The 20,820-nt window shown below is 49.4% G+C and overlaps 1 protein-coding gene across 8 annotated transcripts in view; it reads left to right on the plus strand.

Moving 5' to 3' along the window:
• The window catches only part of SEPTIN8 (septin 8), an 85,584-nt gene that overhangs the window by 55,614 nt on the left and 9,150 nt on the right, over positions 1-20,820 (plus strand). For 4 of the 8 annotated variants that reach the window (XM_038772725.1, XM_038772724.1, XM_038772726.1 and 1 more), the window contains 5 exons: positions 3,177-3,338; positions 7,112-7,208; positions 8,246-8,414; positions 9,011-9,143; positions 9,934-10,124. In XM_038772725.1, coding sequence (XP_038628653.1) covers positions 3,177-3,338; positions 7,112-7,208; positions 8,246-8,414; positions 9,011-9,143; positions 9,934-10,124 — 752 coding nt within the window. The other 4 variants (XM_038772727.1, XM_038772728.1, XM_038772730.1 and 1 more) reach the window with 3 other exon arrangements.

Genomic DNA, 20,820 nt, shown 5'->3' on the forward strand with positions numbered 1-20,820 from the left:
AGGTTCCTGCTTCTTCATTCAGCTGTCTCTCTCTGTCTGCCTGTAAGCCAGAGAGGAGGGAAAGCTGTCCGTGGCCTCGGCCTAGTCCTGTCTCAACCGACCAGAGCCTGGGTGAGGGCGGCAGGCTCCTGGTTAGTTGCATTCTGCCTTTTAAATGGAAACTGGAGCTCTAGGTAGGACAGAGGGACAGGATCTATCTGGAAGCCCCTCCTGAATGCTTACTCTGGCCATGAGGCCCTTTCCCTCATCACGGATGCTGCTCTTTCTGTGGGGAAAGAGCCAGGGAAAGGTGCAAGCTTGACCTGAGCAGCCCAGGTTTAGCAGGGGAAGGGGATGGTGAGGGGAAAGCTGGAAGAAGCAGCTGGATGGGGTCCTTTTGCCTGATGGTTAGAGCACGAGCCTGGGTGTCAGAAGGTCATGGGTTCTAATCCCAGCTCCACCACCTGTCTGCTGTCCAACCTTGGGAAAGTCACTTCATTTCTCTGGGCCTCAGTCACTTCATCTGTAAAATGGGGATTGGGACTGTGCCCAACTCGATTTGCTTGTAGCTACCCCAGTGTTTAGTATAGTGCCTCGCACATATTAAGTGCTTAACAAAAACCATTATCATCATTATTATTTTTACTGCCCTCCCTAGAGCCTGCAGATGAGAAAATTTTCTTCTTGTCTCTCCATTTTTACAAAATAGCGATTGACCCAGAAGCAGGAAGGGAGGGCCCTCTAGTTGTGCTCAACCATGTCAGGACTCAGGCCAGACTAGGACCACCCACGCTGGCTCTCAGGAGAAAGCCATATCCTGGTGAAAGGGCAAAGGTTCTCCTCACAAAGGACTGTATGCCCTCCTGGGCTTACCATCTTTATCGCTGGCAAGCCAGCAGGAGCATGGGGAACGGGGGATGGTGGCAAACTGGGTGCTTTTCTGGCCCTCCCCACCAGAAGGCCCCACCCCCAAAGACCCCCTTTCCATGCACCTCAGTTTAATTGTGGTATTTGTTAAGCACTTACTGTGTGCCAAGCACAGTACTAAGCACTGGGATGGTTACAAGGAAATGGGGTTGGACCCAGTCCCTGTCCCACATGGGGCTCCCAGTCTCAATCTCCATTTTATAGATGAGGTAACTGAGGCAGAAAGAATAATAATAATAATGGCATTTATTAAGCGCTTACTGTGTGCAAAGCACTGTTCCTAGCTCTGGGGAAGTTACAAAGTGATCAGGTTGTCCCACGTAGGGCTCACAGTCTTAATCCCCATTTTACAGATGAGGTAACTGAGGCACAGAGAAGTGAAGTGACTTGCCCAAAGTCACACAGCTGACAATTGGTGGAGCTGGGATTTGAACCCCTGACCTCTGACTCCAAACCCTGTGCTCTTTCCACTGAGCCACACTGACTCACTCAAGGTCAGACAAGTGGTAGAGCTGGGATTAGAACCCACGACCTTCTGACTCCCAGGCCTGGGCTCTATCCACTGTGCCATGCTGGTGGAGCCAGATGTTTGGAGTTGGGACCTCAGAGGGTGCGGCAGCCTCACCCCACCATGTGGTTTGCCTGAGTTGGCTGGAGAACCGTGGGGGCAGTCACACAGTTGGACACAGGCTGCTGGCGGGGTAGTTGGCAGCCATTTAAACCTCGTGACGACTCAGTTGCCACTGGGGATACCCTTTCTCTTAAGGGAGGCGTCCCAGGTGGTCACACCAGAACTTTGGGCCAGACTAGGGTTCGACCGTGGACTTGTGAGTGCTCATCTGAGTGACACTATGACCAAGTGGCCCCTTCCCTGAAGGCCCCAGGCAAAGTCACTGAGCGGCCTCTGGAACCTGGGCTGGCAAAGCAGTTTATCAGCCCCAGCCAGGGCCGGACAGACAAACAAGCTGGTGAGTCCTGCCAGGGAAGATGTACTGTTGTGAAGCTGGTGGTCCCCAAGTGGATGCAAGGGACAGGAGGGAAATTTCCTTGGTGAAGGTTAAGAGCTTGCTCCTTTTGCCTTCTTTCTCTCAGAATTCACACCCCCTTGGTCTTGCAACGGGGGAGAGTTTGTTTGGGACAGTTCGGGGTGTGGAGGGATCGTCCATCAGATGGATTGTTCAGATTGGATTTAGGATCAGGTGGATTTAAGCAGTTGTGTCCTAGGCTGAGCTTCATTGGGAGGGACAAGAAATGCACATTTTTGAGGAATGAACAGCTCCATCTCTCGTCCCCCTCCCCTCTCCCTACCTCCACCCTCCCTTCTTTCCCAGGGGATGCACATTTTCTTGGCAGATACAGCGGGAGGGGACAGGGAGAGAGAACAGGACGCTCCCCCTTACAAATTCTCAGAGGGTTTCAGAGATCGGGGGTGAGGGCTGGCCACCCTCTCCGGATGGCCCAGGAAGGGAACAGACAGAATAGGAGGGGATCTCGTCCCAAGTCCAGTTGATGATCCAGTCTGAGGTCAGCGGCCATCTGGAAAGTCCTGCGGAGAGCTGGCTGGCGGGAGCCACTGGAGCCCAGGCGATAGTTATCTGTGGAGCCGACGTCACTCTCCCAGGCACTGTGGCCAAAGGCAACCCAGCTTCTGCTCCTCCCAGGACTTCCCATTCCCAGGCCTCCCTCTTTCCCTCTCTCTGTTTTCTGTATGTCTGGGGCAGGGTGGGGTGGAGGAGGGAGGTTGCCAGGTAGCTCTCCAGAGGCCTGGAAAGGGAAACAATGGTGGTAGTGTTCTCAGAGCCTTATAGGGAGGAAGGGGCTGAGGCCTGGTGTTCACGTTCCCCCTGACTCCATGCCTTAACTCCTCTCTCCGGTCTCTAGACACTGGGGTGTTTTGGTTGACCAGGGCCCAGATTGGAAAGCGGGAATGGTGGTGGTTTGACCAGGCATGGGCACTGCAAAAGGAGGAAGAAAACTGATGCTTTCAGGTTGGGGACAGTGGGGCACAAAAAGGGTCTTTTTGCTGGGAAGCCAGAGAGGAAAATTCACATTGCTGTGTGAAAATTTTCTGGGTGGGTGTGGGCAAGAATCTCGTTCCCTAGGACCTTTGCAGGGGACGAGGTCCTGGGAGATCTCCAGAGATGGCAACAGGCCAGTTCAGAGGAGAAGGCAGTTGTTCTCCACCTTGCTGGTCCCCTAGCTGGCTCTTTCCCCATCACATTGAACCAGGGGGCCCCACAGTTACCCTCCTTCTTTCCCTCCCACTGCAGGTAAATATCATCCCCATCATCGCCAAGGCCGACACCATTTCCAAGAGCGAGTTGCACAAGTTCAAGATCAAGATCATGGGCGAGCTGGTCAGCAACGGTGTCCAGATCTACCAGTTCCCCACGGACGATGAGACGGTAGCAGAGATCAACGCCGTCATGAATGTGAGTCATCAGCCCGCTTGCCCACCCAACCGCCCACCTGGTCAGAGGATTGGCATGTCCTGGCAGGCCAATGATGCCCGGCCCGACGGGGAGCAAATAGCGGGGCTGGAGGCATACACTAGCCTCACATCATTGATTGACACACAGTGTGGTGCCCTGGGTGGCTGGCGCAGGAAGTGCCAGGAGAGCTCAGCGGCCATATGTGACTGGCTCTTGATTGGGCATTAAAGTTTTGTAACCTGAGGGCAGAGAGGTGATGTGGGCAAGGGGTGGTGAGGTTGTGGCTTCAGTTCCACCAACTCCTTCCCCCTCTTCCCTGCCCTCAAGGGCCACGGCCCAGAGCAGGTCTGGGGAAAACAGAACAGACACCTCCAGACTCCCTCTCACTGACCCTTGGGCTCTTCCGTGCTCAGATCCGAGCTCTCAGTTCGTGCAGATACTCGAGGCTGCCTCCCCTTCCCCACTCCTGTGTCCTGGTTGTTTGGAGCTGGGTGGGGTCTAGGGGTGCTTGTGAGTGTTACAGTCAATCAGTTCATCAGTCAAATTTATTGATTGCTTTACCATGTGCAGAGCACTTGGGCGAGTATACTATAACCGAGTTGGAAGACACATTCCCTGCTCATAACAAGCTTACAGTCCAGAGGGAGAGACAGATATCACAGAGCCCACTGGGGGCCTTCCTGGGTTTCTCCAGCAGGGAAAGAGACAGCAGTCTGAGAGCAGGAGCCAGGAAGAGGAGCACAGAGGCCTTAATCAAGCTTTGTTCAGGGAAAAAGAGCCCGGTGGGCCAGGGCCGCAGTGCCAGAGGGCCAGCGGGGAGGACGAGAGAGTAGGCAGGCTTCACCAGACTCCAGACTGAACCCCTTTGAGTTCTGACCGGAGATCGGGGTCCGTGTTCGGTCTTCTGCCCCACCTTCTTCCCACCACCCATGATTAGCCATGTTGCCATCCGCCTGCGGCCCAGCTTCCCAAATGAGCCAGGCGCACCCTGCCCCCTGCCCCATCCCCAGCCCAGGCCTCCCAGGGAAGGAAGATCTCCAGAAGCGAGGCTGGAGGATGGCTCACCCAGGACTGCCGGGTGCCTGGGCCTCTTTGGGTGTGGCCCAGGGCAACAGCTGCTGGGGTTTTAAAGATGTTTTTGGTGGTATTTAAGCACTTATTCTATGTCAAGCACTCTTCTAAGCTGGAGTAGTTGCAAATCAATCAGGCCGTGGAACAATCACAAGCCTTGTAGGAATGGGTGTTCATGATGGAGATCATCAGGGTTCCAGAACACCAACCCCAACAGCGGGTCCTGACCCTGCCCTTCTCTTGGAGTCATTCCCCCACCTCCCCTGCCCTGTTCAAGTTGCGAAGGGTGGCCACGGCAGCTCTCAGAAACACTAAGAGTCAGAAGGCCGTGTTCAATCCCACCTCCACTACTTGTCTGCTGTGTGTCCTCGAACAAGTGACTTAACTTTTCTGGGCCTCAGTTCCCTTATCTGTAAAACGGGGATTAAGACTTTGAGCCCTATGTGGGTCAGGGACTGTGTCCAACCCAATTATCTTGTATCTACCTCAGTGCTTAGAACAGTGCCTGGCATACAGTAAGTGCTTAATGAATATCATCATTATTATTATCATTATTATTTATGATTATTATTATAAGCACCAGGCTGTCCCGGGTTTCATCACCCCTCGCCAACCTGGAAGCAAAAGAGGTGCAATCCTTAGGTTGTAGAATGTCATGTAATTGTGCCATAAAGGAAAGAAGAAAAGGTATTTTGCAAAAAGTCTCAGAACCTAACTGGCTTCAGAGCTGCTACGCTCCCCTCCCAGGTCCCCAAGGACACAGGCGTCGCTTCCAGGCCGTGACAATTGGCGATGGACACCCAAGATGGCGGGGGAGGCTGGGTGACATGAGGTTGTATCTGACCCGAACAGGGCTGGCCCGGCTATAAACCAGACAATTGGACTTCTGGGTCCTATCTCCCAGGGACCCTGGCCAGAGAGGCTGCCCTCAGGGAGGTTTGAATGGAGCATCAAATTGCTCTAAAGCGAAGAGATCAGTGTCCCAGCCTTCTGTTCTCACTGTCTGATTCATCAGTCATTCAGTATGTGGTATTTATTGATGCTTGATGCAGTGCTTAGCATACAGTAAGTGTTCAGTAAATCCCTTGATTGACAGGGTATTGTATTAAGTACTTCATACATTCATTGTCGTATTTATTGAGCACTTTCTGTGTTCAGAGCACTGCACTGAGAGCAACAATAAACAGACACATTCCCTGCCTACAACAAGCCTATTTGGAAGAGTACAGTAGAGTTGGCAGATATGGTTCCTGCCTTCAGGGAGCTTTCAGTCTGTTTCCAGGAGCAGGAGACAGTCACCAGGATGTAAGGGTTTAAGTGGCCCTGGCTATTTCAACAATGGGCTCCTGGGATAAAGTGGAGAAAGCTGGGAGTCCAAAGAGGTAGAGGTCTAGGTTGGGGGGATCAAGGGGTTCCCAAGAAGCCACCTTCGAGCTTCTTATCTGTTTCCTTTCCACTTGTCCCACCAGATTCTCCCTCAGCTTTCCAGTTAGGTGGTCTATGTGGCTGCATCAGAGAAGGTGGGGTGGGGAGGTGGTAAGAGGACAGGGTCCTTTCAAGCAGCAGAATCCTCAGACATATGCAACCCAGTGGCCTCGTAGGAAGGGGAAGGTGAACAATAATAAAAGTATTAGTAATATTATTGATAATGTGCTAAGTGCTGTGTGAGAAGCAGCATGGCCTGTGAGAAGCTGTGTAGCCTAGTAGAAAGAACATGGTACCGGAAATCCAAGGACCTGTGTTCTGATCCTGGCTCTGCCACTTCAGTCATTCATCCCAGTCCCGTCATCTCCTAATAATGATGGCGGTATTCGTTAAGTGCTTATTATGTGCCAGGCACTGTACTAAGTGCTGCAATCAAATTGGATTGGACACAGGCCATGTCCCACATGGGGCTCACAGTCTTAATCCCCATTTTACAGATGAGATAACTGAGGCCCAAATAATACAATTGATTAAGTGACTTGCCCAAGGTCACACAGCAGACAAGTGGCAGAGTCAGGATTAGAACCCGGGTCCTTCTGATTCCCAGGCCCGTGCTCTATCCATTAGGCCTGCTCCTACAAACTGGTATTTATTGAACATTTACTGCGTACATAGCACTGTTCTAAGCTCTTGGGGGAGTACAGTGCAACAGCGTTAGACACATTTCCTAACCATAAGGAGCTTACAGTCTAGAGAGAGGAGCTTACAATCAATCAAGAACATTTACTGAGAACTTACTAAAGGGTAGACCTTGTACAGAGCACTTGAGAGAGTGTGACAGTAGCAAGACATACATTTTCCGACCTCAAAGATGCTTCATTCTTCCTCCTCAGCTCACCTGCCTGTCTCTCCTTGGCCCCAGCCCCAAGCCCCTGACAGTCTCCCCACCAACAGACCATCCAAACAGGTCGAAGGGCATTAATCACCCCCTTTCCCTCCGTCAGCTTATACCCAGTGGCTAGACCTCCAGGCACTGGGGCAGAGACCTCAGTTTTGGAATGGCCCCAGCCATGGCAGATGGAGTCTGGGTGAACCAGGGTGGAGTCATGTTGATTCAAGGTCCTGGTGGTGGGATGGTCTGTAGGCAGGAGAGCGGATTCCTGCCACTCCTCAGATGGGCTGCCACTCTACAGAGTCCCCCGACTGGGTTCACCCCCCAAAGGGGCCCGGGGGACTCATCCACACGTGCAGCTCATGCAGCCCCTATCACATTCTAGGCTCATCTACCTTTCGCCGTGGTTGGCAGCACAGAAGAGGTAAAAGTCGGGAACAAACTGGTGCGGGCTCGACAGTACCCGTGGGGGGTCGTTCAAGGTGAGTGAGGCCAGCAACAGAGGGGTGAGGGGGAAGGGAACCCCTCTTCACAATCCCACTCCGCTTCCCCACTCACACCCACCGTCTGCATCCCTCCAATCTCGGGAGAGCAGAACCCTCCTGGGCTCAGCCAACATTTTTCTGAGCATTGTCTGAATCTGGCAATGGGGCAGCCCTGGGTGAGTTTGGCAGAGATGTCCGGAATTAGCAAGAGGATAGCTACATGTTTTGTTTTGTTGTCTGTCTCCCCCTACTAGACTGTGAGCCCGTTGTTGGGTAGGGACCGTCTCTATCTGTTGCCGACTTGTACTTCCCAAGCACTTAGTACAGTGCTGTGCACACAGTAAGCACTCAATAAATGCGATTGAATGAATGAATGAATGAATGAATGACATTCTCTGCTGCTCCCTGGGAAGACAGAAGGACCTGGATTCTAATACCGACTCCACCACTGGTCTGCTGTGTAACCTTGGGCAAGTCACTTCACTTCTGAGAAGCAGCATGGTTCAGTGGAAAGAGCGTGGGCTTTGGAGTCAGAGATCATGGGTTCAAATCCCGGCTCCACCAATTGTCAGCTGTGTGACTTTGGGCAAGTCACTTAACTTCTCTGGGCCTCAGTTACCTCATCTGTAAAATGAGGATTAAGACTGTGAGCCCCCCGTGGGACAACCTGATCACGTTGTAACCTCCCCAGCGCTTAGAACAGTGCTTTGCACATAGTAAGCGCTTAATAAATGCCATTATTATTATTATTCTGTATGCCTCACCTCGACTGTAAAATGGAAATTAAGACTGTGTGCCCCTTGCGGCAAAGGGACTGTGTCCAACCCAATTTACTTTCATTCATTCAATCGTATTTACTTACATCTACCCCAGTGCTTAGTTCAGTGCCTGGCACGTAGTAAGCGCTTAAATGACAAAATTGATAGGCACCGTGACAGGAAAGTTCCCACAACTCTTCCCTCCACTTGGCCCCCCCCCTTTCCTCACCGGCCCCGCTGAGTGCCACCGCTTGTCTCCACCGCCCCTTTCCCCAGTGGAGAACGAGAGTCACTGTGACTTTGTGAAGCTGCGGGAGATGCTGATCCGGGTGAACATGGAAGATCTGCGGGAGCAGACCCACACCCGCCACTACGAGCTCTACCGGCGCTGCAAGCTGGAGGAGATGGGCTTCAAGGACACCGACCCGGACAACCAGCCGTTCAGGTGACTCACCGAGGCTGGGAGGGAGGTCAGGAAGTCACTCGGGCCAACCCCCTGCCTCCAGGCTGGGTGGGGCTGAAGACGTGCGTAAAGATGCCGTTCTAGTCGTTGAGAGAGAAAACCCGACCATCAGGAATAAAACCGGACAAACGGCCACCTTAATCCCAACTGCCCTGTCCCCGTAGCTCTGTTTGTCTCAGGCAAAAGTTGGGGTGACTTGGTATTCCCATAGGGGGTTCAGGGAAGGGAGCCTCACCGTGAAGGCTGTGGGGCTCTCCGACTAGCCTGAAGGAGACACTGAAATACCCAAGAGTTGACCCCTTGATCAGTCAATCAATGGTATTTATGGAGCATTTACTCTGCAAAGAACTTGGGAGAGAACAATAAAGTAGATGCGATCCCCATCATCCAGGAATTTAGAATCTAGCGAATTGTAAGCTAGTGGATCACTACCCCTGTAGAGACTGACATATGCCCCCTAACCCCACAAGCAAAACAAATTTCAACCTTTTTGTCCATCCTTTTCCTTCCTATCCTGCCTTGCCGCCCCCCAACCCTCTCCGGGTTCTCTCCCTGTCTTTCGGGCTGGGCCGGTCCAGCCTCCAAGAGACATATGAGACGAAGAGGAAAGAGTTCCTCGGGGAGCTGCAGCGAAAGGAGGAGGAAATGAGGCAAATGTTTGTCAACAAAGTGAAAGAGACTGAGTCGGAGCTGAAGGAGAAGGAGAGGGAGGTGAGTGCCGGGGGCGGAGGGGTGGTTTGGGAGGTTGGTGATGTAGGGGTGAGGGAGGGCTCCTCACAAGCTAGGCCAAGCTGGGGTGACCGAATCCTGGTGGGTGCTCCGAGCCCAGATGGAAACCCATGCTCAAGGGTGAGGCCGACTTCTTCCCCCGGGAGACGCCTGTGGGTCATTCATTTATTCATTCAATCATATTTATTGAGCGCCTGTTGTGTGCAGAGCATTGTATTAAGCGCCTGGGAGAGTACACTATAAAAGAAGCAGCATGGCTTAATGGCAAGAGCACGGGCTTGGGAGTCAGAGGACATGGGTTCAAATCCCGGCTCTGCCACTTGTCTGCTGTGTGACCTTGGGCAAACCATTTAACTTCTCTGTGCCTCAGTTACCTCATGTGTAAAATAGTAACACTGTGAGCCCCATGTGAGAAGCCTATTACCTTGAATCTACCCCAGTGCTTAGAACAGTGCTTGGCACATAGTAAGCGCTTAACAAGTACCATTATTATTATTATTATTATAAACAGACACATTTCCTGACTACAACAAGTTTAGTCATGCTTACAACTTAAGCACTCAATAAAGATGATTGAATGAATGAATTGAGTGGTTACCGTGTGCAGAGCACTGTCCTAAGCGCTAGGGAGAGTACAGTTGAACAGTATGACAGACACATTCCCTGCCCACTACAAACTTATAGTCCAGTCCCCCATCGACCGAGGGACCTCTGGGGCGGGCGAGGGGCGGGTGGGCCAGAGCCTCCACTGCCCATGGGTTCTTCCCTCCAGCTCCACGAGAAGTTCGAGCACCTAAAGAGGATACACCAGGAGGAGAAGAGGAAGGTGGAGGAGAAGAGAAGGGAGCTGGAGGAGGAGATGAACGCTTTCAACCGGCGGAAAGTGGCTGTGGAAACCCTGCAATCTCAGTCCCTGCAAGCCACCTCCCAGCAGCCCCTGAAAAAGGACAAAGACAAGAAAAAGTAAGTAGGATGGACTTTTGGCTCTCCTGGGTGTAATTCACTTTACCCCTTAGGGCTTTGGATTCCCCTCATCTGGTCCATCCTCTTTAAACTCTCTTTTTCTGCCTAGATTTGCTTCTGTAGTCAACAGAGATCTTTGCCTTAGTGGTTCCTATAGGGGAGAATGGCAGAAAATGTTAGAAGTGGACTGGCCCCCCGGGTTCTCCTCCCTGGACCCTCTACCTAGGGTGCTTCTGGAGAGACTGGGCATGCTCCGTAGCCCCGTGGGTGGAAGGACCCTCCCGTGCCTTACTGGGCTACCAAAGAGGGGTAGGCAAAGAGGAGGACAAATTGCCCCCCCGCAGCCACCTTCGGTGGTCCCTGAGGTGTTCTGAACCTGAGTCGGGGGAGGGTGAGTGGAGGAAGGAGGAGCAAGATCAGCAGCAGTCTTGAGAGGAGGAGAAACACTGGCTATGGCTGGGTCTCTGACCTCTGGACCCTGAAACTTGTTGTCTCGGGCAGACAGATGCTTCCACAGGAGAATTCACCTGGTCCCTCTTGGGCAGAGAGCTGGGGAGAATCAATCAATCGGTGGTATTTACTGAGTACTTTCTGGGCACAAAGCACTGTATTAAGCACTTGGAAGAGTATGGTGCAATAGAGTTAGTAGACATCATGATTTCTGCCCTCAAGGAGCTTACAATCTGTCAGGGCAGGCGGGGGGTGGTGGGGGAGGAGTGTAGGGGGGCGGTTCCTAGAAACCACTGGCACTCTTTGGGTGCTGCAGGGAGAGACAGAGTCTTTTCAGGGAAATCGGTTGAGTGAAGGTACAGAGGCCTGGGTGAACTTCAGGTCTCAGGATTACCCCTGGTGAAACCCTGCAGGGGCAGCAATACAAATACCTTTTATAAAACAGAGGAAGAGCGGGGAAAATAATGGTGGTGTTTATTAAGCGCTTACTACGTGCCACGCACTGATCATATTGCTGGGACAGATGCAAGATATTCAATTTAGACACAGTCCCTGTCTCATGTAGGGCTCACAGTCTAAGTAAAAGTGGGGATAGGCATTTAATCTCCGTTGTACAGTTGAGAAAACTGAGGCACTGAGAAGTTAAGTGATTTGCCGAAGGTCACACAGCACGCAAGTGTAGGAGCTGGGGTTAGCACCCAGTCATTTATTCATTCAATTGTATTTATTGAGCGCTTACTGGGTGCAGAGCACTGTACTAAGCACTTAATGCTGTACTGAGCTCTTTCCATTAGACTACAACTGCTTCTCTCTTCATCCGCAGGGTCAGGTGTGCATTAAGCATTTACCGAGAACCCGGCTAGGGTAGTTACAAGATAATCAGATGAGATACAGTCCCTGCCTGCAAAATCTAAAAGGTAGAGCAGGATGAGGAAATGGAGTCCCAGAGGGACCAAGGGACTTGCACAAAGTCACTCGGCAGACTAGGAGCAGAATTTTGGATAGATCCTGAAACTCCTGACTCCCAGTTCTGTGCTCTTTCCACCAAGCCATGCTGTTGCCTCCTCCTCCTTAGAAAAGTTTTAATACGGGAGCATTTCTGAAACCTCCTTCCAGAAACCAGGTGTCTCCACGGGGCCTAACTTGGACCTCTGCCTGGCCTGACATAGGATCACAATCTTGGTCTCTCAGACCTTCTCCCCTCTGGACTGGGGGATGAAAGGTGAAGATGCTGTCTAAGTGTAGCGGGGATGGGGGGCGGCAATGGAACTTGAAACTCAGACACTAATTCAAGGTGATGGTTTGGTGCTGATCAATCAGTCCATCAATGGCGTCTCTTAAAGATCCAGAGGTCTGCCCTTTCACCACCAGCTTGGTGGGCAAGTCCAGAGGGTGACTGAGACACTGCTCATGGGAGCTGTTTTCATTTGGCTCCCACACTCCGTCAAAAACCCGCCTGGATCTCCCTTTCCCCAAGCTAAGCCTTGGTAGTTTTCTCCACCCAGAATTGTGCCTATAGGTCTTTCTCCTTCCGCTGTTAGGGGACGCCTTTCTCATTTAAGCCCAAGGAAGTCTTAACTTCTCTAGTGAGATACTTAAAAGGGCTAGGAAAGGCTTAATGAAAAAAAAAAACCCAAAACAGATACAAGTCACTTTCTGTCTTGAGAATTTCATGATTTCATTCTGTCTGGCCTTTATTCTGGCCGCTCGCCATGCTTTCAACTTTCTACGGGTGTGGGATTTTGGTTCTTTTTTAGCTCGGTTTGTTTTTTGTGTATGTTAACTCAACACCTATTTTCAACAGTAAGATTTCTTCCCCCTAGTGAGAGGGTTTCCACTTGTCACTCTGTCTTTTGGAATTCCTGGCAGCTGAGACAGTGGAATGCCTAGAGAGCTATTAAGCGTCTTTTTAATCTGGTTTTTGCCCCGAGCCTTTTACTATTAAATTCCAAATTTATTAGTAAATCCACTAGGAAAAATGGCAATTCCAAGAGGTAATTGGAAATGGGAAATCACGGCTCAGCCTCGAGCTTGATTTAAACATCAAGGATGAAGACTCTGTCTGTGGAAAGTCCCAGAGAAAGGATTTCCCAAGGGTGGGAAGACATTATGCACCGGAGGCTGAGGATGTGCCCAGGGGAGGGGATAGGGAAGAAATGGGGCCTGGTGGGTCCCTTTAGATGAAAGGAAATTAATTTCAAAGCAGGAAGCCCATCACAGGCCTCCCGTCCCAGCCACTCCCGTGTCTGTGGAGCTTTAGTCCCTGAAGGAAGAGGCTGACGGTGGAGCGGGTTATGCTAAGTAAGGGCATTGTCCACTGGTGATCTCCAGCCAAGTGTTCAGGCTGAGGGAGCTCTTTAGGCCATAGAGCTCCCAGAGAGGAGGGAAACTGAGGCGACAACCTCGACCTCTGCTGGATCCGAGCAAAATAGGCTACTTCTTTTTACTTTCCCTCTCTCTCTCTCTCTCTCTCTCTTTTTGACCTGGCAGTTCTTTGTTCCCATTTGCCTTTTTCCTGAGTTGGCTGCTGTTTTCTGCTTCTCAGAGCTGGGTCAGACCTCTGCACACCTCCATTTTTTGAGAGTCACCGGACATGGTGGAAAGCTGAGTCAGTTTGACCAGTAGAAATGGCTGCTCCTAGCAGGCCACCCTCTGCGGTTCTACCTGGGGCCCAGGCGTACAGGCTCTGAGTTTGGTTCCCGGTCCCCCAGGCTGGAGGGCCGGGGGTGCTGTTGAAACATCTGGCTTGCCTGGGACCCTGGCAGGTCACCTCCAATGGAATTATAGGGGAACTGGGAACTCTGGGGAGGTAGAGTGGCTACCACTGGCTTTCAAAAGCACTAGAAGCCTCTTTCCTGATGGAAATCACAGGTGTACGTTATGTTATTTGCCTTATGCAGATTGTGCAAAGTAACATAATGGCATCATGTGGGACCAATAGAAGAAATCCACTGGTCAGTCATTCATACTTATTGAGTGCTTACTGTGTGCAGAGCACTGTACTAAATGCTTGGGAGAGTACATTATCACAATAAGCAGACATGTTCCTTGCCCATAACAAGCTAAACAGATCCCCAGGGAACCCCGACACCCCCTTCCCACAGTTCGTTCCGGGGCCTTTGTGTCCCTTTCCAGGTGGCTGTAAACACAAGAGCCACTTCAGAGACACGGGACTCGGCTGCAGGAGCCAGACGCTGAAAAATAAAAAAAATAATAATAATAATTATGGTATTTACTAAGCACTTACTGTGTGCCCAGCACTGTTCTAAGTGCTGGGGTAGGTACAAGGCAATCAGCTTGGGCACAGTCCTTGTCCTGCATGGGGTTCACAGTCTTAATCCCCATTTTACAGATGAGGGAACTACCAGAACGATTGCAGATGGAGGTGGGGCATTCTGGGAGAGATGTGTCCATGGTGTCTCTATGGGTCGAAGATGACTCGATGGCATAAGACAAGACAACTGAGGCACAGAGTAGTTAAATGACTTGCCCAAGGTCACACAGCAAGTCCCAGGCTGGAGCGTGTGTGGTAGCCAGTTAGTCCCAGACAGGGGCCGAGCCAGCTGACAAACAGATGGTCTGATATAAAACCCCAGGGTGGTGGGGAGGAAGTGGGGCCAACCCCGATCCAACATGAAAGAGCTGGAAAGAGGGGACACAGAGTCCTACCAGCCCCAGCCTCGGTCCAGAATCCGATGTATCTTAAGCTCATTAACAGTTAGATCACTCATTTTTCTATGACAGTTGAATTGAATTTGAAACGGCGTTGCTTAGTTGTACGTTTTGGTGAAATAGTCAATAATTAATAATCCCTTTCTTGCAAAACTATCTCCCAACCAGATCATGACGTTCAGCCCAAGATGCCCCAAACAGAAGCAGATTCTCTTATTCGGTCATCAAAACCCCCAAACTGACTCTCCTTTCCCACTGTCCGCCTTTGCTGCATTTTGTTTCTGTTGGATTCTTTGTGTGTATCTTTTAATGGGTGTTGTTGTTTTTGTTTTTGTTTTTGCTTTTATTTTTCAGTTAAAGCACGCACATGTCGAGAATGGACTTTTTACTGTCATGTGTTAAGTTGCTTGAGTTTCCAACTTGTGATTCTTCTGTCATAGCGTTGTGTGAGTGGATCCAAAGAGACAGCCAGTAACCAGCTCGTGTTTACACCCTAACACTTGACAGCCAAGCCCATGATGGCCTAGTTAAGGGATCACCCCCTGACCCCATCCCTTCCCCGCACGCTCCCCCCCATCCCGGCACCCCGACCCGAGTCAGCCTCAGAGAAGGTGCACAGCCTTTATTCTGTATGCAGACTCAAAACCTCATGTTGGAAATCGTAGCACTGACGAGGTTTATTTTTTTTCAGAACCAGTGGGTGGTCTTCCATTTATAGTGTGACCATCAATTGATTGAGCAGTTGTGGGTCCGATTTTAAAGACGCCTCGTGAGTCCGGCTCCATTGGGTTTAATTGTTCAGCATCAAGATGGCTACTTACCAGGTGCACTAGCAGATACACGGAGTGAAATTCCTTTTAATTCTTCTAACCCTGAGATTAATTCCAGTAATGAGAATCTTAAAAGGGACTTCTAAATTTTCATCTCGGCACAAATAAAGTCGAATAACACCCCCTCCTATTATTTTTATAAATAACAATCTTCCCCTGTTTTAAAAACTAAGTTGCTCTAAAAACGTTCCATGTGTGTATAACCTATCGCTCCATATCTACACCTGCGCAGAGATAGGTAATAAACTACATATTATGACAGAGATTTTCATGTCTTTACTATTACAATTGTAACATAAAATAGGATCACCTTTTGGAAAATTTTTAATTCTTGATCTCTAAAATAACCATAGAGGTGAAGTCATTCTATTTGTCAATCTACCCTTTTGTTATATATTATTGGGAAATGAACCTACCTTCCCTTTTAAAAGCAGATCTGGGTGAAATAACAAAGCCATCTACAAATGCGCATAATGAAGAACAATAGCTGTTAGAAGATTACAGTGGTTGTTTTCCCCCTGAAGCCATAATTTTGTCCTCCTAATTGAGTTTGGAATAACTTATGAAGATGCTTGTTCATTTTTTTAAAAAAAAAAACAACCAAAAAACCGCATACAACAACCCCCAAAACAACTTTCTGAGAATAGCCATTAGTTTCCAACTTTTCCCTTTGAGAGGGGAGAATGGGACCATCGTGGAAGGAGCAGGGTCTGCCTTGCCCTCCCCAGTTTTCAGATGCTATGTCAAGCTTCCTGGACCTTTAGCTAGAAAGGAAACTAAACCCACTCCTACTTTGGTGCCTGTAGAATTAAAGAATTAATTGTTCAGGTGTTCTCTGCCAACTAAGGGCCATCGGTCAGATCGTGGATATCATCTGAAACAAAAACCTCTTAACCAGATCCGATGATTATGCTTTCCCCGGTTTACCATAGGTCTGGTTTTGTGATTTTAATAACAAGCTAGCAGAGACAACCTCTGCCCTGGCTCAGTTCAGAAGCGGCATTTGTCTGTGGTTAACTGAAGAGCCTTCAGATTTCACTACAGGACCCATCATCTTCGCTAAACGCTCAGGTTGAATGTCTCCTGAAGGAGACATCTGTGGTTTATAGGAATCACTCCAAAATAGTTGTTGCAATGTTTCTCAACACTTCTGAGGACCTCGAGGAAAACAAAATGAAACACTCTACTGGTACATGTAAGACAGCTGTCTGTGTGGGGGTGTTGGGAGGGGTCTTGATGTCTTTAAGCTAGTATGTATTACAATGTATTCAAGAGTTTGCTGAGATCTGTTAACTCTAAATCAGTGCCACGCTAAGCTAAATGTATTGTAAAGGAAAGCCAAACCAAGTTGTTAAGCAGGCTTCTATGTTATGTATGTCAGGCTATTGTGTGTGTCGGGCCAATATGTTATTGTAGAAAAGCTGTTTGAATAGTATGGCATGTAGTTCCTCAAAGGATGGAAATCCTGCATGGTGATTGGCTGAAAAGACTAATGACGAGTCAGTCGATATTGTTTGTCTTCAGAGGTGGACAATATTGAAGTCTGGAATGACGTGAACGAATTGGATTGTTATGTAAACGACAGCAGCCTGTTTGGCTGCCCACAAGTGCACGCGTTCCAGATGTTTCTGATGAAGATACTCCAACCATATGTAACAAAATTCCCATTGACGTTTCATTCAAGGGACCACCAAGGTCACCTCACGCTCTATACTCACCCTTTCTGTGATGTGGTTGGTACACGTGACTGCTCATTCTCACCTAGTGAATGTCTGCTCCTCTCTGTGTAGCATTTTGCTTCAGCATATATGTGTTTGGGACTTCTTCCATTGTCGTTTTCCATTTTTGACTGAGGCCAACTTTTGTGGTTTGTAAGGTAAGCTCAGAAACTTGCCTTCTATTTAACAAGCTTCCAACGTGATGTGACACTAACCTGAAACCAAGCTGAAGACTTATCTCTCCCTATAGGTTAAGAAAGGAAGTGTTTCCAACTTGACCGTTACTCCCCCACCCCAGCCCCTTTGGTTTTTAAAATACATCTGTACGTGGTCGGCCTTTCTAGGAACTGTCATTTGATACTTTAAGCTACCATATCTTTCACTAAGAGCATTTGTTACGTGTAAACTCCATTGACTGGATGCCTCATTTTGTAGACTCTGGGTACGTGCATGCATGCTGTGTGTATGTGTGCACACGTGTGTGTGTGTGTGGGTGTGTGTTGTGTGTGCATGTGCATGCATACAAGAGCCAAGTGTCAGAGTCTGCAGTTAAAAATAGGAATAATTTGACATAAGGGACTGTGACTTGCTGATTTGTAAGGTTAAAATACTTCTTCTCCCAAACCGCTTCATTCCGTCACACCATTTTTGTTGCTTTCCCATTCACTTTGTACTCATTTCTTATTAAATTTCACATTATTTTGAGTTTCGTGTTTGGTTTTTTTTTGTTTGTTTTTTTGTTTCATTTTGTTTTTGGCAGTAACTGCTCCAGCCTGCCTTGTGTTTATTTCCGTGTTGGAAAACTCGAGAGCGAGCTGAACTAGAAACCTCCCTGTCTTCTGTCTTCACATAGCTCCCACAAAATGCTGGTTAGGGATGTTGTCCCTTCTCTTCTCTCAGTTACTCTATGGACATGACCTTCTCCTCAGGTAATAGAGGGGGGAACTGGTACTGAACTTGTGGATGAACAATACCTACAGAGGATGCTCACGTGTTTTTAGGAAGGATAAGTACTTCTCCTCCCACTTTCCTCCTGCAAACATCCTGGTTCATGACCATCAATGCCCCCTTCCCAACTCCAACTGGCTTGTTAACTCAATCAATGGTATTTAATAATAATGATAATAATAATAGTTTTGGTATTTGTTAAGCCCTTATTCCGTGTCAGACACTGTACTAAGTGCTGGGATGGGTACAAGCAAATCGGGTTAGACACAATCCCTTTCCCATGTGGGGCTCACAGTCTCAATCCCCATTTTACAGATGAGGTAATTGAAGTGACTTGCCCAGGGTCATACAACAGACACTTGGTGGGGCAGGGATTAGAACCCATGACCTTCTGACTCGCAGGCCCATGATCTATCCACTATGCCATGCTGCTTCTCATCGAGTGCTTACTGAGGGCAGAGTTATGTATAAAGCGCTTGGGAGAGTACAATACAACAGCTTTGGTAGACTCATTACAACGAGAATCCGTGATGGGTCAATACGATGGCCTGTTAGGTGGCAGTCAGGCAAGACACAGGCCACCTTAATCCCCTCCAGAAGGTGGGTCTAGTTGGAGTTGGTTTAGGAGTTGGTCAAGGGGAGGGATTTTTGATCTACAGTCCTCCTCAGAGGTGGGGTTGTTCAAGACCCGATTCATCGGGAAGCCAGACAAAGGGTTGATATTGCCTTCTTAACAGGTTTATAAAAAGGGCATGGAACCTTGTGAAACTGAATCCAGGAGAGAGGAGGAGGTTCCAATTATTCTGGGGTTTTAGAGGGTAGGGGGAGAAAAGAGGTGCTTCTAGATAACTGCAGCTTATGAAGCTCAGGTACAGAGCTGCAGTCTGGGAATGGTGAGCAGGCCCATGGCTGCAGTGCTCTGGACACGGCCCCAGGGGTGGGGCTGGGCTTTAATTATAGGGGAACACCCGCAAACAAATCAGAGGCTGTGGTGGAGTGTTGCACGTGCCTGTGTGGAGGGATGATTGTGTGAGAGAAGCAGCTTGGCTCAGTGGAAAGATCACGGGCTTTGGAGTCAGAGGTCATGGGTTCAAATCCCAGCCCTGCCAATTGTCAGCTGTGTGACTTTGGGCAAGTCACTTCACTTCTCTGTGCCTCAATTCCCTCATCTGTAAAATGGGGATTAAGACTGTGAGCCCCCCGTGGGACAACCTGATAACCTTGTATCCTCCCCAGCGCTTAGACCAGTGCTTTGCACATAGTAAGCGCTTAACAAATGCCATCATCATCATCATCAGTGGTGCTCACCCTCTGAGCATGAGTTTGTCCAGCAAGTCTTCACCCCCACCACTCCCTAGAAGGTGAATCAGGCCCTGGTGTTCCCTTTTTACTCACAGTATTGAGGTATTTGGTTCCCTTAGGTGGCTGCACCTGGAATCAGAACATGTTGATTAAGAGGCCGATTAAGGGCAACACATCTCGAGGGGCTGAAAGAAGCAGCTGCTCTCACCTCACTCTGGTGATGGGTCACCCTGAAGAGATAAGGTCATTTGTCAGAGCCGGGCACCCTGAGGTGGGCTTGGAAACGGAGTGAGGGATGGACGTGATTGGACTTCACGGCCAGGGAATGACTAAATGTCTTGAACCAATCAGAAAAGACTAAAGATGAGGACTGAATGGATAGGGGTGGGGTGGGGCCTGTTTTTCCTGGGAGTGCTATAAATAATAATTATGGTATTAAGTGCTTACTAGGTGCCAAACACTGTTCTAAAGTGTTAGGGTAGATACGAGGCAGTCAGGTTGGACACAGTCTCTGTCCCAAATCGGGCTCACAGTCTTAATCCCCATTTTATAGATGAGGGAACTGAGGCATAGACAAGTTAAGTTACTTGCCCAAGGTCACACTGCAGACAAGTGGCAGAGTCAGGATTAGAACCCACGTCCTCTGATTCCCAAGCCCATGCTCTTGCCACTGGGCCATGCTGCTTCTCGGTGCTGTTATTGTACATACCAGGATGAGGGGCTGGAGGGTGCGGACGGAGGTGGGGGAGAAAAACAAAAAAAGAGCTGGAAGTCACATTTGAGAGAATTTATTTGCTGCATACACTGGCATCAGTGCTGGGTTTTGACTTGTTAATGAGAAGTTAATGGAGCAGCTGGATTAGAGATTTTGGCCGGGGTCACTTGGTAGGCTTTCAGAGCACAGGCCTGCTTTGTTCAGTTCAGTCCCCGATCCTGTGGCGGACCCCCTTCCCACCACCGCTCCCAACCCCCACGAGAGGGCTCCTCGTTGCCCAGGGCAGCGAGGTGGTCTGGCAGCCCCTGGGTAGGCAGATGCCAGTTACACTCGTGACCAAGCCTGGGAGCTGGAAGAGGAAATGCAAGTTACCAAGGCCCGCACCAGACAGCTTGTGTTTCTGTTTCTCATTGGGGGCTGGAAATGTGCTGTTTCATACAACTCTGCTGTTTCGAACTCTCCCAAGCACTTAGTACAGTGTTCTGCACACAGTAAGCACCCAATAAATACCAAAGGTCGATTATATCTACTTCAGAGCTTGGTACTTAGGAAATGCTTTACAATTACTATTATTATCCGAGACTCTGGTGAACCGTGTGAGTGAAGTCACTGCAACCAACTCTGTTGTATTGTACTCCCCCAGGCGCTTAGTACAGTGTGCTGCACACAGTAAGCACCCAATAAATACCATTGATCGATTATATCTACCTCAGTGCTTGGTACTTAGGAAGCGCTTTGCAGATACAATTACTGTTAATAATAATAATAATGATAGCATTTATTAAGTGCTTACTATGTGCAAAGCACTGTTCTAAGCACTGGGGAGGTTACAAGATGATCAGGTTGTCCCACGGGGGCTCACAGTCTTAATCCCCATTTTATAGATGAGGGAACTGAGGCACAGAGAAGTTAAGTGACTTGCCCAAAGTCACACAGCTGACAAGTGGCGGAGCTGGGATTTGAACCCATGACCTCTGACTCCAAAGCTTGTGCTCTTTCCACTGAGCTACACTACCAGTGATTCAGGTGAGCCATGTTGGTGACTGACGATACTGCTCCCA

This window comes from Tachyglossus aculeatus, chromosome X1, assembly GCF_015852505.1.
Source record: "Tachyglossus aculeatus isolate mTacAcu1 chromosome X1, mTacAcu1.pri, whole genome shotgun sequence".
Classification (NCBI taxonomy): Eukaryota; Metazoa; Chordata; class Mammalia; order Monotremata; family Tachyglossidae; genus Tachyglossus; species Tachyglossus aculeatus.